General features: G+C 43.7%; 2 protein-coding genes across 2 annotated transcripts; one reads left to right on the forward strand and one right to left on the reverse strand.

The window, feature by feature from the left end:
* Positions 1-565: 565 nt before the first annotated feature.
* On the forward strand, positions 566-8,683 carry ascc2 (activating signal cointegrator 1 complex subunit 2). Its single transcript, XM_083673195.1, has 19 exons — positions 566-706; positions 1,305-1,412; positions 1,571-1,729; positions 2,054-2,227; positions 2,675-2,804; positions 2,953-3,020; positions 3,111-3,224; positions 3,409-3,521; positions 3,876-3,950; positions 4,067-4,171; positions 4,291-4,359; positions 4,507-4,581; positions 4,904-5,153; positions 5,518-5,714; positions 5,996-6,115; positions 6,731-6,955; positions 7,876-7,963; positions 8,220-8,314; positions 8,502-8,683. Exons 2-19 carry the CDS (start codon positions 1,326-1,328, stop codon positions 8,671-8,673), a joined length of 2,316 nt encoding a protein of 771 aa, XP_083529321.1. The 5' UTR covers positions 566-706; positions 1,305-1,325; the 3' UTR covers positions 8,674-8,683.
* Positions 8,684-11,423: 2,740 nt separating this feature from the next.
* rnf215 (ring finger protein 215) lies at positions 11,424-14,601 on the reverse strand. The gene is made up of 10 exons (XM_083673196.1): positions 14,331-14,601; positions 13,959-14,114; positions 13,781-13,852; positions 13,148-13,233; positions 12,984-13,038; positions 12,688-12,792; positions 12,395-12,511; positions 12,094-12,237; positions 11,727-11,829; positions 11,424-11,559 (listed from the first exon to the last, which is right to left on the reverse strand). Exons 1-10 carry the CDS (start codon positions 14,568-14,570, stop codon positions 11,537-11,539), a joined length of 1,101 nt encoding a protein of 366 aa, XP_083529322.1. The 5' UTR covers positions 14,571-14,601; the 3' UTR covers positions 11,424-11,536.
* Between the last annotated feature and the right edge of the window lie 493 nt (positions 14,602-15,094).

Raw genomic sequence — 15,094 nt, forward strand, 5'->3', positions numbered from 1 at the left:
AAATGTATTCGATGTGAGAGGTCAACTGTGTGTATGTAAATTGTGTATGATGATTATGTAACAAATGTGAACAAAACTCCAATAAATATATTTTAAAAACAAAGAAAGAATGGGGACATCCAGGACAGCAGGTTACACAAAACAAGGCCAGTTTTGTTCCAACCCGCATCACGTCGGCGTTACAGTCACTTTTTGGGCTTTCACAAATGCATCCCTCAAATGTCTCCACCTCTGCACCTCTTCAGCCAATTTCTATTCACTATTCATGTTACTTTCAAGATCCCTGACGCAAAGGTGGTGCCACAAACGTCACCTGTGCTTCCAATCGGATAGCTATTGTAAACAGAATAACCTGTGTTACCTTGCGGCTCGGCCTGCTATAAACTACATGATCGTAGCCAAAGTACACACGCTTTCGTATTTTCTCCGTCTCTGTGTGTTTTAGCTGATCCTAGGTTAAACAAGCTGTTCCACGTGATCTGGCTGCTTCATGTGCCGCGCATGCGTACGTGCAAAGCATGGGCACTTCCTGACCCGTCAGAAGAAAACGACAACCAGCTGCAAGCAACCAACCAACCACACTACAACAACAGACTCAGAGCAGCTCTCTCCTCTTCTTGCTAGCCTCATAACAATCGCCTGGCTTAACTAGCTCATGGCTTGAAAGGTCTAGTCGGTTCCAGCTCATCATCGAATTAGGTAAGAGGTAAGTTGACAAGCTCGCTAATGCTTCAGTTCACTAACGTTTGTACTTAGGTAGGTTACTAGGTAGCTAGCTAGCTAGCTGTCAACTGTCTTGACTGAATCAGCCCTAGCAAGCTAGCTATTTGGCATGCTCTGGTGGAAGCTAACTACCAGGTAGATCGCTACTCCCGACACTACAGTAGCAAACGTTAACTAACTAACTAACTAGCTAGCTAGCTAGTAGCTAACTCTCTGTGGTTAGCTACAGTTGGCTACAGCAGCTGCTAGCTACAGTGTGGCCTTTTTGTCACTTTGATTCAAAGTCAGCTAGCTAGCGCTTTGGTTGATAGACAACAGCCAAACCAACTCAAAAGCGTTGAATTTATCTCTTGCTGCTACCTAGCTCCTGGCCTACTGTGATCCCATTGAGGAAACTTTTCAGCTATTGAAACTACTCTTTCATCTTACATTTGCTGAACAGTTGAACTACTGACTTGACCTGTATACAAAAATGTGTGCTCGGATGCAGGCTGGCCTAATCTAAAGACTGAACACATTCCAAGATGTTGTTTGGTTCTAGGATTTGTGTGATGACGTTACCGTTTCTGTCTTTGTATCAGAATACACAGAGAGGTGAAGAGATGGCAAGTGCCAGAGTGCCACTTGACGAACAACAGGTGACAGAGCCTGCTGGACCCATGGGAAAGGATCGTACCCTACCAGCCCTGGTAAGACCCCATATTTGCTTTCATAACAGAACTATTCAGTAGTGATTTTCATGTTATTATAAAGCTATGCTGCTGTCAGAGATTGTCTGCCTTGACTTTAACCTAATTAAGTTATCACCAAACCAATGTCACACTCACGTTGTATATTTTGATTGAAGCACCCGGACAGGAAAGAGGAGAGGGGTTTCGTGCCTTATAAGCCCCCACCTGTAGAAGCTTCCTCTGCACTAGTGGAGGAGTTCTTGGAACATGGCAAGTTCGTCACTGAGGACCTGGAATGGCTGCTGGCCCTGCCTCATGACAAGTTCTGGTGCCAGGTCTGTGTCTGACTCTGCTGCCCTACATACGTTATCAATTTAACACTTTGAACAATCAAATTGGTTGCTTGTTAAGTGAGCCATTTTAATATGGTTGCATTACAGATAAACATGTTGTGTCATGGCATACACAATAAAAGAGCTCAACCAGTCCTTTCAGCGATCTCTGAACTCTGCATTGCTAGGTGCTCAAGCACTCTCCGCAATAGTTTGATCCTACTTTTCCATCTAATAACGGAGTAGTGGTTTATGACTTTTGTTGACGTTCTCTCACACCTCACTCTTTCCTCTGTCACCCCTTCTCTCTTTCACGTGTTGATATAGGTGGTGTTTGATGAGTCGCTACAGAAGTGTCTGGACTCCTACCTGCGTCACGCTCCCCGGGGTCTAGACCCTGCTGCCCTCCCCTCCTCCCCCGCCGTGGCTGACATGCAGCGCTGTGTCCACCGAGCAGTCTTCATGACCTTCCTCAGGATGGCCACACATAAAGAGTCCAAGGTAGGACTTGTGCCTATGTAGTGGAGGTGGTTTGGAATTACGCTCTCATGGTGAGGTAGCTCTGCCTGAGACATGTGAACTCAAGTGTCACCCTCATACCTTGAGGAAGTCCTCTTGGTCGAATGGTGGATGCTTGTGTCTTCCATGTGGGAGACCTGGGTTCGAACCATGCCTGTCTATATAACTTATAGCAGCAGCTTAACTGTTTCTGCTTTTGCAATGTAGAGGGGTCACATGCTGAAACAGCCTGGTACCCGGGCTATTGCTAGCAAAGTATCATCCTGCTTTAGAATGAATCTCAAATGTGGTGCACAGAGAGAGTCACATTTGTTTATGCACTGGTTTTGTAATTTATTCAATTCCCCTCTCATGTCATCCTCTTGATTTGAAGTCTGCCATGATATGGCCATCATTTGAAGTTTCTGTCTGTCTTGTCCTCCCCCTCAGGAGAACTACATAACACCGGCCGTGTTCGGAGAGATCATTTACAACAACTTCCTCTTTGACATTCCAAAGATCCTGGACCTCTGTGTGCTCTTTGGAAAGGGAAACTCCCAGCTCCTTCATAAAATGATTGGTGAGCTCAGCTTTACCTTTCTGCTGTGTTGTGTTTCCCTTCAACCACCCAGATGGATCTAGAATAGTTTTATTTTTCTCAATATGGTGTTTGGTGTTATATATATATATATATATATATATATATATGTTGGTTTTATATCTTTTAGAAAACATCTTCACCCAGCAGCCCTGTTACTACGGAGACCTAGAAGAGGCAGTGCCCTCCGTCTTACTGGTAAGAAGCACAAATTGACATATCCAATGAGAGTCTGTCTGTCTTCAGGGGACATGTAGTGTAAGAAATGCGATCCTGATCTCTCTGTAGGTGTTGGACACTATACTGGATAAGTGTGGCCTCCAGTGTGAGGGAGCCACAGCCATTGAGCCTCTAAAGCTGAGTTCACATGGACGACCTACTGCCATGACCATGACTCAGCAGGTGAGAGACACACACACACACCGACATCCTCTACTACCAAATTGGTTTTCTGTGCGTCTCTGCTGATGTCAGATATTGCTTTCTTAATATGAGGTGTTATGTCATCATGAAGAACTGTGACATCAATGAGTTAAGCTCTGGTAGTGAGTGACTGGTTGTGACTGCTTTCTGTATCCTCTCTCAGGACCTGGTGGACCTGGTCCTCTACCTGTGTGACACCTGCACCACCATCCATGCCTTCCTGGACATCTTCCCTGCTGCCTCCCCCACCTTCCACTCCCACGGTTTCCTCAACAGGTACTGTTGGTTGTGCCCAGGGACCATGCTACACAACACCCTACGAGGTCAAACAGTTTCATTGTTCGCACCGGATGGATAGCCATGCTAGAATGGATAAAAGTAGCGGTATTATAACTAAAGTGCAAGCACACAAAACTGTTGATTCTCAATTTACCATCTGGGTTAATGGTTATGTGAGTTAGAAAATCCACACTACTGTTGTTTCTAGCACGGCCTCAGTCTTGCTCTTTGTCATTCCCTAGTTTACTTTCTATATTGACCAAGGGCCTTATAGCACATCTCCTGAAGTGTGAGTTTTGCTGTACTGTGTATAGCAGAACATACAAGCAATGTAACTTCTCCTCTTCTCAGACTAGCCTCATTCTACGAGACAGCTGTGCCTGACATAGAAAAGGCGCTGAGGAAGAGAAACTTTGACGATAAAAGGTGAGTATATGACATATAGAAAAAAAGACAATGGAGACAAAAGGGCAGGCGTGTGCCAGAGAGATTCTGTTTAGTTTTTCTGCCCTCTCCCCTCATCCTCGCCTGTGCCTTGTCAGTCTTCAGGAAGACCTATGGAGGAGAGCGTCACACTCTCGCAGGAGGATGGTGGAGGTAGCCCATCTGCTCCTCCAACACACCTGCCTTCAGCCCATCCTAGAGGGGTGAGAACCTGCTGTTTTCAGCCCTAAACTGTTTATCTTACATGGTATTGATATGGTGACATTGTGTCCTATAGGTGCCTTCCCATTACTTATGACATTTATTGATCATTTGTTTACAGCTCAGAGAACATTCAAACGTTCGTGGAGGAACTTTTACAGCATTTCACAGCCTTCCTACCAGAGAAGAGGTATGATTTAGTTCTTATTTTCATTCAGTTTATTTTTTATTCACTCACTCATAACATTGCAATGATTTTTCATATGGAGTATAGGCTTGAGTGTATTTTAGTTTATATTAATGAATACCATTTTTGATATTGATTTCCTCTTCTCAGATTCTTGTCAGACTATGACGAGCAGTTTCCAATAGCAGATGACATCAGCCTTCTACAGCAGGCCTTCCCTCTCATGTATCCTCTGCCTGGTGTCAGTATTCTATTCAGCCTCATCATCATGATAATCCACTTTTCTTGGAAATCAAGGGGTCCTCAGATCCATAGAAACATTTATCCTCCTTGATTTATATGATCAGAATCTGATTATGAATGATCATGAACTACGTGTTAGTGTAGTATGTTCAGAGCAGTCCCACGAGATGTCAAAAGCAATGTTCAAAACTCTTGTCAGGCTGCCAGCTATCTTGTTTATTAGTTAATAGGCTAATAGAACAGATCCACCATCTCTACCTCTGGCCAGTTTTTTTTTTTTCCTTATCCCCACCACCCCCGTCAGTGACGAGACCAGGACGTCGTACCTGCTGCAGGGGGTGGAGAGTGCCTGGGACAGCGTAGGCGGGAGGAGAGCTCAGGCCCGGCCCCAGCCCCACTCAGGGGAGATCTCTCAGAGGATGGCAGAGGAGGCAGAGGATGAGGCAGGGGCCTGGGGTGGAGAGATGCCCCAGGGAGTCAGAGAGCCAGGGGAGGGTGGGGAGGTCCCCAGGGGAGCAGAGGCTATGCTGGAGATGGCCCGTCAAGGAGACAATGTGAGTTCTAACAATGTATAAGTTGGGGGCTCAAATGTGCAAGCTGTGGAGTAGCCCTCTGCTGCCCTCAGATGTGTTGTGTTGTTGAGGGTACCGTATCAATTTAGTTGGGAAAAATGATTAACCTATTATTATTCATTATCCCAAAAAAAATAGTCATAAATATAATGCCCTATATTTGCTTGTGGTCCTCTGTGGCTCAGTTGGTAGAGCATGGCACAAACAACACTTAGGTTGTGGGTTTGATTCCTGCTGGGACCATATATACTGAAATGTATGCACTCACTGCAATGTAAGTCGCTTGGGATAAAAGCGTCAGCTAAATGGCCTATATTACTGCTGATGTAACCTGTGTGCTCCCCAGGGTGCTGCATGTACAGTGAGTACAGGGGAGCTGGAGTCCCTCCTCAGCCTCATCAGAGACCTGCTGCCCGACTTGGGAGAGGGCTTCCTCCTGGCCTGCCTGCACGAGTACAACTACAGCTCCGAACTGGTCATCAACAACATCCTAGAGAACAGGCTGACCCCCAACCTGGACAAACTGGACAGAGCTATGCCCAGGTAAAGTAAGGCTCTCAGTGAGTCACACTACAGGGGTGTAGAATTGAGAAAGAAGGATGTTCACTGAATACAATCACGTGACCAAATGTCTGATTAAGTGGAACAGAACGTGTGAACTGAGTACTGGCCCTGGGTAGTTTAAATATAGAGTATACTTTACAAATGATTGACATTTGGAAGTGGCACTAATCATGTTTTTTCGACATAATTGTCATTCTGCTCCGTGAAAGTTGATGCTGGGAGCAGCAGACTGTATCTGAATATCCTTGTCTCATCCTCAGGCCGGTGAAGGAGGAGCTGCCTCCTGTCCTAAGCACCAGGTCCAATGTGTTTGACGACGACGAGTTTGACGTTTTCAACAGGGACCAGGTAGACATGTCTCGTGTCTGGAAGGGCAGAAGGTGAGATTTTCAGGGTTTTTTCCTTTATCACAGGCACAGTTTTTTAACCCTGTCCGGTTATGTAATTGGGCAAAATGTACCTTTGCTTTATTTGAAGGCAGGAAATCAGAGTTGTTTATATCTATATCTATATCTTTTTGTTTTCAACATGACGGATCAGGTGTAGACAGCTGCAGGCTACTTTTCTGTCTGCCTCGCTCACTCACCTATGGTATGATCAGTCAATAGATTTATTACAATGGAGTTGAAGCAAGGGAACAATATCCACCATCAGAGCGAGAAATTGCCCAACCTCCAAGAGGAAGGACACAGTTTATATACCCTAGAATCAGTACAATAACTGTTTGTTTCTGCATGTGATTGCCTGTCGATGACGCACTCCGTGCCGGACTTACTATCAACAGATAAAGACAGAACGTGCAGATACAGCAGAGAGAATGTCTCACTTTATCATGCCTTTCACTTTGTCAGGGACATTTTGGCCCTGAAACTCTATAGATATTTATCAATAGAACATAATCAAAATCTCAAATTTCCCCACCACAGTGTAAATGCAGACTTGGGTAGTGGTTGGTGGTTACCCTAATGTGAATGTGTGTTCCTCATGCCCCTCAGGAAAGGAGAGAGTGTCCGTGACATGCTCAACGACAAGCAGCACATAGCAGAGCAGAAAGAACGCTACCTGGCTTATGAGACGGTGGTGGAGGAGGTAATCGTCACCCCTGGCGAATCCGGAGCCTACGACCTGGATGACTATGATGATGAGTACGATGACACCTATGACATAAACCAAGTGGGAGCCAATGACCTGGATGGGGACACCAACCTACTGAATCGCAGGTAAAGTATAGGCCTAAGTCCTTCAACAAGTAGGACTGATCTTTTACTTGTCCAAAAGCTTAAATCACTTGTTCAAATGAAAAATGGTCTGTAAACACCAGGGGCCAAAAAGGTGACTGAAAATTTGGAAAACTCCCCAAATGTGTGTTTTTCTTACTGTGTTGTTGTGTTTTTGGTGCAAGAAAGCCTTTTGTCAGATAAAATATGAAACATTAGCATTATTATTACCATGCAGAGAATCAGACAAAAATGTAGGCTACTACATTGCCTGTGTCAAAATACTAAACTTAAAATTGGTCTTTATCGCTTTAATCTCAAAGGCTTAATCTAAAAAATCTATGAACTTGTCTCGCAACTGCTCTTGTCAATTTAAATTGTACTGTGATGTGCACTGCCTTGATCAAAGTCACTCACAACTTGCTAAGTTAGATTTTCTTTTTTTTTTTTTAAATGTGTATTGAAAGGGTCTGATATGATTTGTTCACAATTCCCACAGGAAAGCGAGTGTGATTCTTTTTTTTTTTTTTTTTTTTACTCTTCTGATCATGCATTTTAGTTGAGTAAGACTAGCGTTAATGTGGAGCCCTGATCTAGGGTACTGTAGGTATGTGGCTAGATGAACCTTGCTCCTGTGGTCCAACATAGCCATGGACTGACATTAGCCGCTTGTACACCATCACTCTATATCTGAGCGAGCCCGAACGTTTAGCCGAGAGACTCAACTAGTGGTCACTTTCTGTAAAACCTGTGAAGCAGACTTGCTAGTGCATGCCAAGATGTCTGAAAATCATTCTTTGTTCCAGCCCATCACCAACTCACCTTATCTGATGCAGGTCTCGACAGAAGACCACGATTGATTGATGGATTGATCATTGATTGAGTCTTGTCTGACACACTGACTGTATCCTTTCTCCCGCCAGGCCTTTCACCGTCCCTCAGGTACTACGCACAGGAGGCCGACCAGTCCAGGAGGAAGAGGATGGCGAAGAGGAGGAAGAGGAGGACAAGGTACGTTCTATAGAAATGGATTCTATCGAACAAGAACGACTTAGACAATGGCGTACATAAAAGTCCATAGACTCCGCAATGTGATGATGCAATTATGTCCTGTAAAGCAATACTCAACACTTTCCTCCGAAAAAAGCGTCCACGAGTTAGGCCAACATCTCTAACTATGGTTCTCTCCTTCCTCTGACATGTGATTCACTGCATGGATATGCTCTGTAGGTTTTTATTTGTTAAGCGTTTGTTTGATGGTTCCCAGGACAATGCGGTGAAGAGGGATCAGTTTGTCCAGGACCCAGCCATGCTGAGAGAGAGGGCCGAGGCCAGAAGAGCGACTATGCAGCACAGGAAGGGGTAAGGAGAGTCAAAACACACACACACACACACACAATCTCTCTCTCTCTCATACACACACACTCACATCCTGTTTAGGTAGAGAGTATGAAAAGTCAGACGGACTCCTCAGAAACTTAAAGAGACATACACACCCACACCCCGTCTCTCGATTATAGTTAGTTTTGTAACCCCTATTCTCCCTCAGGTACAGACCGGAGCCTGCCAATCACGTGGTGGGTAAGCCCAAAGGCCAGGGCCAGACCCAGGACACCACACAGGACCGCCGCAAGAAGGAAGCCGCGAAGGGCCGTGGAGCCAACCACAACCGCCGGGCCATGTCTGACCGCAAGAGGAACAAAGGCATGATCCCCTCCTGATGACCGGGGAACCAGGAACCAGTTGCCACAGAGAATCAACCGACCGGACAGTGCAAGAAAGACGTGACGATGGTGGCCAAAGTAGGAGAGAAAGAAAGATGCATAGAGGCAGGCAGGGGAAGACACTGGCTCAGGTATTCCAGAGGTTAAAGGTGAAAGGTTGTGACCCCCCATCATGACCCCCTACCCTCCCAGGGTCGTGCCATAGTCCTCCAGAATCGTCCTCTTTACAAGAGTCAGGTCATCCTTCTACCCAGAAGAGTCACCAAGGCCATTTTTGTTTGCCCTTTTTCAGTTCTTTTTACTTTAAAGACATTTTAGTTCTCCATTTTTCAATTGCGAGGCCGCATATGGTATATAGTTCAACGAACAGAACTTCAGTTGCCAGGTGACCTTTTTTTTTTGGAATTTTTAAAGGGACGTGGATTGGAACACTTATTTTTAACGTTTGAGTCTGAAAACTTGCAGTTGTTTTGGTCCCATTTTGATTTGAAAACCAAAGTGCTGACTTAAGTGAGTGGGTGAAGGACAAATAAGAGCTTTATTTTTGCCATGTAACAAATCCATTTATTAAGATTCAGAGTGATGGAATCAACAGCTTATTTGACATCATCATCATCATTAAAATGTACAACATAGGAATAAAAGGAGGAGACAACTGAAATGAATACAACCCCTGCTGTATCTGGAAGAACAACCACAACCTTTCAGTCACAGGTTCTGACATCAACAAGGCAGGCCAGGCAGGTGTGTGTGCGTGCGAGCGTTAGCGGGTGCAAACTTCACCTCACCCAGCCAAACCCCCAACCATCACGGTCCAACCTCAACAACAGAAAAAGCGAGCCGCTACAACAATGGTGTTTCTCATTAGCTACAGTCGTATATGGTTGTGTGTGTTTGGAAGAGCATGCCGTATAGAGGGACACATATCTCTCAGGCAGGTGGTGAAAAGCTTCTAGTGGCTTCTACAACTCTCCATGCACAGCAACTACTTTCTAAAGAGAGGATACAAGATCTATAAGAGCATTTTTGTAACAAAAAAAAGCACATTTACAACTGCTTTTATAAGTTCTCTGTAAGAAAAAAAACATCAAAATAAAAGAATAAATACATGAATACTGTAGTCTGAGATCTTTTCTCAATGGCATACATTCTTGAGTGAGTTGAGCTGTGATCTATTACTATAAGTGTGCCAGTGGCAATGGCTGAATACCCTTTGCAGTTTTTCACTGATCTGAAAGAATTGGATAGGTCCAAGCCAATCATAGTACATACTGTATCACCATATTGCTCACTTGAAAGTAGGAAGCATTTTCCCAATTCCTACAATGTGCTGCTACTAGATTATCCTACGGGATATGGAGTAAAAGTGGTAGAAGTGCGATAAAACTAACTGGCTCTGTGTGATCTTTCCATACCAACTCCCCATTGGCTGGTCTTGGCAAATGTCAGTTTCTGCTGAAAGATCACTGCAGTTTGTAACAAAATAATGACACAAAGCAAGGATGGGGGTCAATTTGAATTTCAATCCACTCAATGCATTAAGTTCAATTGATGAATGATGACCCATTCAATTCACTTCTGGCATTGAGCAAGTTAAAATGATCACTGACACCCACCCTGATACAAGAACGACTAAATAAGCTAAATGTAACTCAGACGCACTACAGACTTGAATTTGGATTTTGGAAGGTACCTAAATCATCTAAACCATTCGGTTTCACCTATGTGCTGCTTCATAAGTACTGCTGTGAATAAGACATGTATTACACCGAGCAATCGCTTTCTGCACAAGGATTTCATGAGTCATTTTGGGTAAATTAGTAAAAACAAAAAAATCTATTGCTATCTTTTGTCTCCAGCTTGAGCCTAGACGCCTGACACTTGAAGCTACTCTCCCTTTTTTAGTATGTTAGTTAATACCGGATTAGCCAGCTAAATTCTATTAAGAGCATACAGAATTCCTCCTCCAATTTCTTAGGATCAAATTAGTAAATTTTAAGATCAAACAAGTCCACCTGTATAAAGTGTTCTGACCCTGGGTAGAATAAATGTGGGCTCAAAATGGTTAGATGCATTTTAAGTAGAGTAAGTACCACACGTCCATGCTTTGCACCATGAAGCATTACACATCCATGCAAATATTTTCACTCAAAAAGACATTGTTAGCGAAGTTTCACATACATTAAAAAGCCTTTGACTCTTATGTTCTTTACAGCGAAAGAACATGCATTGTATTCCTGGACATATTCACAAAGCACACCAAACTACTTTTGTTCCAGGCCTGAACTTACAAGCACTTGATTCTGCTCATCAGCTACCCTTTGGTATCTGGATTGCCTGAATCAGGTGTTGTTAGTGCAGGGCTTGAACAAAAGCCTGCACACCCTTCAACTAGTTGAGCAATAGCCACTCCTGCACTAGAATGTGTTCTCTCTCTATATCTGTACTCAACATGTACACAGACACTCCTACAGTATGAGGTACCACTACCTACCGGTCTATCACACATACACACGACATACCAGTGAGAGCAGTGGTGAATAATACAGTAAAACCATTCTAAGTAATTCCAGGAAGAAGGACTGTTTCAACAACAGTACTGTTACAGTACATCATAGTATTATTTACAGTACCACATACGTCATTTGCTGTCCCCCCAAAAGGTCGGGTCAAAACAAGACAGATTCACTGTTCCAAAGGGTTGTCAGCTGTTGCGAGAAGTATCACAGGCCCCACAGTCCAGTGCAGGAGGAAGAGGTGAGGTCTGAAACTGCTACTGAAAACAAGAGTCACCAAAGACGAGACAATACTTGATCCCAAATGTTCTTCTGGTCAGGGGAAGGGGGTCTGATGCCTATCCTTAACTATCTCTACAGAGGTTACCTGTGGATTGAGGGTGAAGAGGAATGTCAGAGGGAAACACTGGTAAGTTCTTATTTGATATGTTTTTTTCTGTTCAATGTAGATAATGAATGTTGCAGATACTTTTGTCTATAGTAAGTACAACTATTGGAGTAAGTACATCTCTGTCCCAGAGATGGGCGACTCACTGAGTATGCTGCGTTTGCACAGGGGGCAGGTGTGCTGCAGGAGCAGCCAAGGATCCACACAATCCCTGTGGAACTCATGGAGGCATGGCAGCACACGCAGACACTGCAACACACACACACATGAGTTAACACACCAGGTGTGTTCACGTGCCTGTAACACTTATGCCTAATTTAATACAAGAGGAATATTACATTGAATGGTTTATGCATGGATGTGACCCATATCACATTAAAAGCATAAATGTAGGTAAACTTAAATTGTGTGTGGGGTAAATTTCAAGTTCACCACAGCAAGTAGAAACCTGATTGATGTAAGTAACCTAACTGTGTGTATCTGCTATAGTGTAGCTCCATGGGGAAGGCGAACCTGGTTGTTGTTGAACTGCTCCAGACAGACAGCACAGTTGTCCATCTCTGCTGCCTGCGCTGAGTCACACCAGGGTTTGGGCTGCCGGTACGTCCTGGTCTTTATGGCCGACAGTATCTTCATTATGTCGTGTTTAGGGAGTGACTGCATGTGACAAAAAAGAGTAGTTAAGCATACTATTATGAAAGTTACAAAAGGTTCAATTTTGAAGGATTTTAGTCTTTTTTTTTTCTCACTTACTTTCAGTTCTATACCTGAGCGTCTGTGATTAAAAGACAATATAAACAGGGAAAGCATATACCTCCAACTCGTCATTGAGTTGGTTGTCCTGGTACTGCCAGCGTGCTTGAACGATCACTCCTGTGCACAGGATCAGGGCCACCAGGAGAACAGTGTTCCACAGCTGCTGGAGGTACTTCTGGAAAAAACAACAATGTTATTACTGTAAATAACTAAACATTTGATCACCATTGTCATAATTATTCAAAGTATGTATGAAATGAAAATTGTTATGCGTTGCAAGGATTGTAAGTTCTTGCCTTCTTACTTTTTCTATAATTTCATTTGATCTGAGACGAGGGTGTCACCCCCTACCTGGACCTGGGAGTTGGTCTCTCCTGTGCAGATGACCCCCTGCCACTCTCCGTACAGACCACCTCTGGAGCGACCGCAACTGGACCACAACGTCAGGGTGGCCCCCTACAGGACCGCAGACAGGAGAGAAACTTGGTAGCCAACACTCCTTGGACATTTCAATACAAAACTCAGGGCACTGTCAGGACACTGCAGATTCCTAGAGTTACTCCCAACAGCTGATGGCAGTTTATAATCACAAGTTGACATGTTACACTGAAGAAAGATCATTTTTCATACCCTTTTGTTTATCTTACCAAGTTGTCCTGTAGAATGGTCTTGTATGTTATTTTTGCAGTTGCATGCAGGCCCCTAGGCAGAAATAATTTAGTTAAGTATATGCACCTGTATCACAAGCCTACATGAATTCAACAATGGTTGTGGTATTATTGCCAGGGATCACAGTGTAAATCCCTTATACCTTAATAGTGCTCCGATTAGTTTGGTGACATTTTCAGATGTTTGAATGACAATCACTGGTTTGGAGATGACTTGGGAGAGATCCATCTACGGTGGGGAAATAAAGGGGAGGTTATGCAACAACAATAGAGCAGTAATTAGCTGCCCATGAAATTTAAGTAAAATACTGTATGCTACAATTTATGATGGTTTATGCTGAGGGCAGTGGTCTGTTCTGTTTGGCCTGACGAAGATTCACCTCGGATCGAAATGTAGTCACAAGTAGAGGTGGTGGGAAGCATCAGGTTTTTTATTTTTTTTATTTTTATGGCTAGTCGCCCATCACCTACCCAACAGGATGTGCATATTATGACAATGTTACTTCTAGGCCAATCTCACAAACCATGGTCCTTTAGAGAGATACAGGCTGTGCAGGCTTTTTTCCGACCCAGCACAAACACATCTGAGTTGGCTCATCGAAAGATCATCAAGGCTTTGATTATATGATGAATCATGTTTGTTTGTTTGTTTGTTGTTGTGCTGGGCTGGAGCAAAAGCCTGTGGCTCTCTCCAAGACCAGAGTTGGTGGTGTCCACTGTAGAAGGTTCTGACAAAAAAAAAAAAAAAAAAAAAGGGAGAGAGATAGGATGCTTACCTCTCTGACAGTGTTCTGGTTGAGGGCTAGAATGATCAGTGCAGATGCTCCCAGAACCAACGCTCTCTTCATCTAGCGAGGAGAAATTGTTACTTCAGACTTGTGTTTTTATGCTCTAACATTTATTTCACCCAATTCACTCTCAAGCCGTTTTGCTGTTCCCTCTATCCAAACTCACTTTATTGACAACTGCAGCAGCAAAGGATTCCTGGTTCCCGGTGGCTGCCTTGCTCTCCTCTACTTTGACAGGCACCACGCCTATCCAGGGCTCCTGCTCTTTGGCTTGGACGTCTTCCCTTTCCCCTCGGTTCATTTGCGGCTCCTCATCCTGCACCTGATCAGAAAGAAAACAAGTGAAAGTGACGGTAGTAAGTTATGCAGAGATTGAATATGATTGCAATACTGTATGTCAGCTGTTATGAAATAACAACTTCTTATGACTTGCATTTAGAATTTTCTGTGACCATCGTTGCAGTGTAAAATTAAGTGGTTTTATATGTAAGTCAAAACATGTCTCCCCAACAATAACATTTGATAATTGCTCACTTACTAGTATCAGATTCCCTTCAAGATCATGATCTGATTGATTCGGTGTTTCGGAGACGTTGCTCTCCCAGCTTGCTTCGATCACCTCCCCTTGCAAAACGGTACTGACGTCCCGACGTTCTCGCAGGAAAACCTCCACCAAAGCTACCTGTTCACCCGTGACAAGCAGACACGACAAGAACGAAGGAACCGAGAGGAGAAACACAACAGAAAAATAGCACCAGCAGCAGCAACTTGCAGCCATGGCCTAAGGAAGCGAAAGTTAAAATTCCTAGAAAATAAATAATCCCCATCAACTGTCAACCATTACTTCAGAAGGACCACTGACTAATACTTAATAGACCCCAAAAAATGTAAACAAGAATACTGCTTCCTGGCTGAACAGGAAAAGGCGTGAATGGAATATGTTGTTTTCTTGTAAATCCTGCCATCTGCTGGGTATTGAAAATAACAATATAATAATGGTGATGATACTGTTATGAAATTTGTAATGAAATGTGCATTCTATTTGTGCTTGCTGTTTTTTCAGATCCAAAAGCAAATATAATATGTTATGCAAGTAATCTTTTCACCAGGTCCTATGGAATGAAGCCATTGCAGCGATTTGTTTTTGTAGTGCTTTTCTAATAGTTGTATGATATGATCACTGAACTTACATTGAAACATTGCAGGATTGTGCTAGGCATCTTTTCTCTCATCTTTGGTCCCTTAAAGCTGCGCCTTTAAATGGGCGTTTTCCTCTGGTGTACACTTTTTGCGATTTGCAGA

Source organism: Argentina silus, assembly GCF_951799395.1.
Source record: "Argentina silus genome assembly, chromosome: 7".
NCBI lineage: Eukaryota > Metazoa > Chordata > Actinopteri > Argentiniformes > Argentinidae > Argentina > Argentina silus.

Coding starts and splice junctions, on each gene's coding strand:
- ascc2 (XM_083673195.1), top strand. CDS start 1,326: ATGGCAAGTGCCAGAGTGCCACTTGACGAACAACAGGTGACAGAGCCT. Junction 2,805..2,952: donor GCTCCTTCATAAAATGATTG/GTGAGCTCAGCT, acceptor TATATCTTTTAG/AAAACATCTTCACCCAGCAG. Junction 6,116..6,730: donor CGTGTCTGGAAGGGCAGAAG/GTGAGATTTTCA, acceptor CATGCCCCTCAG/GAAAGGAGAGAGTGTCCGTG.
- rnf215 (XM_083673196.1), bottom strand. CDS start 14,570: ATGGCTGCAAGTTGCTGCTGCTGGTGCTATTTTTCTGTTGTGTTTCTC. Junction 11,830..12,093: donor AGCAGTTCAACAACAACCAG/GTTCGCCTTCCC, acceptor TGTGTGTTGCAG/TGTCTGCGTGTGCTGCCATG. Junction 11,560..11,726: donor GTGCAAACGCAGCATACTCA/GTGAGTCGCCCA, acceptor CTCAATCCACAG/GTAACCTCTGTAGAGATAGT.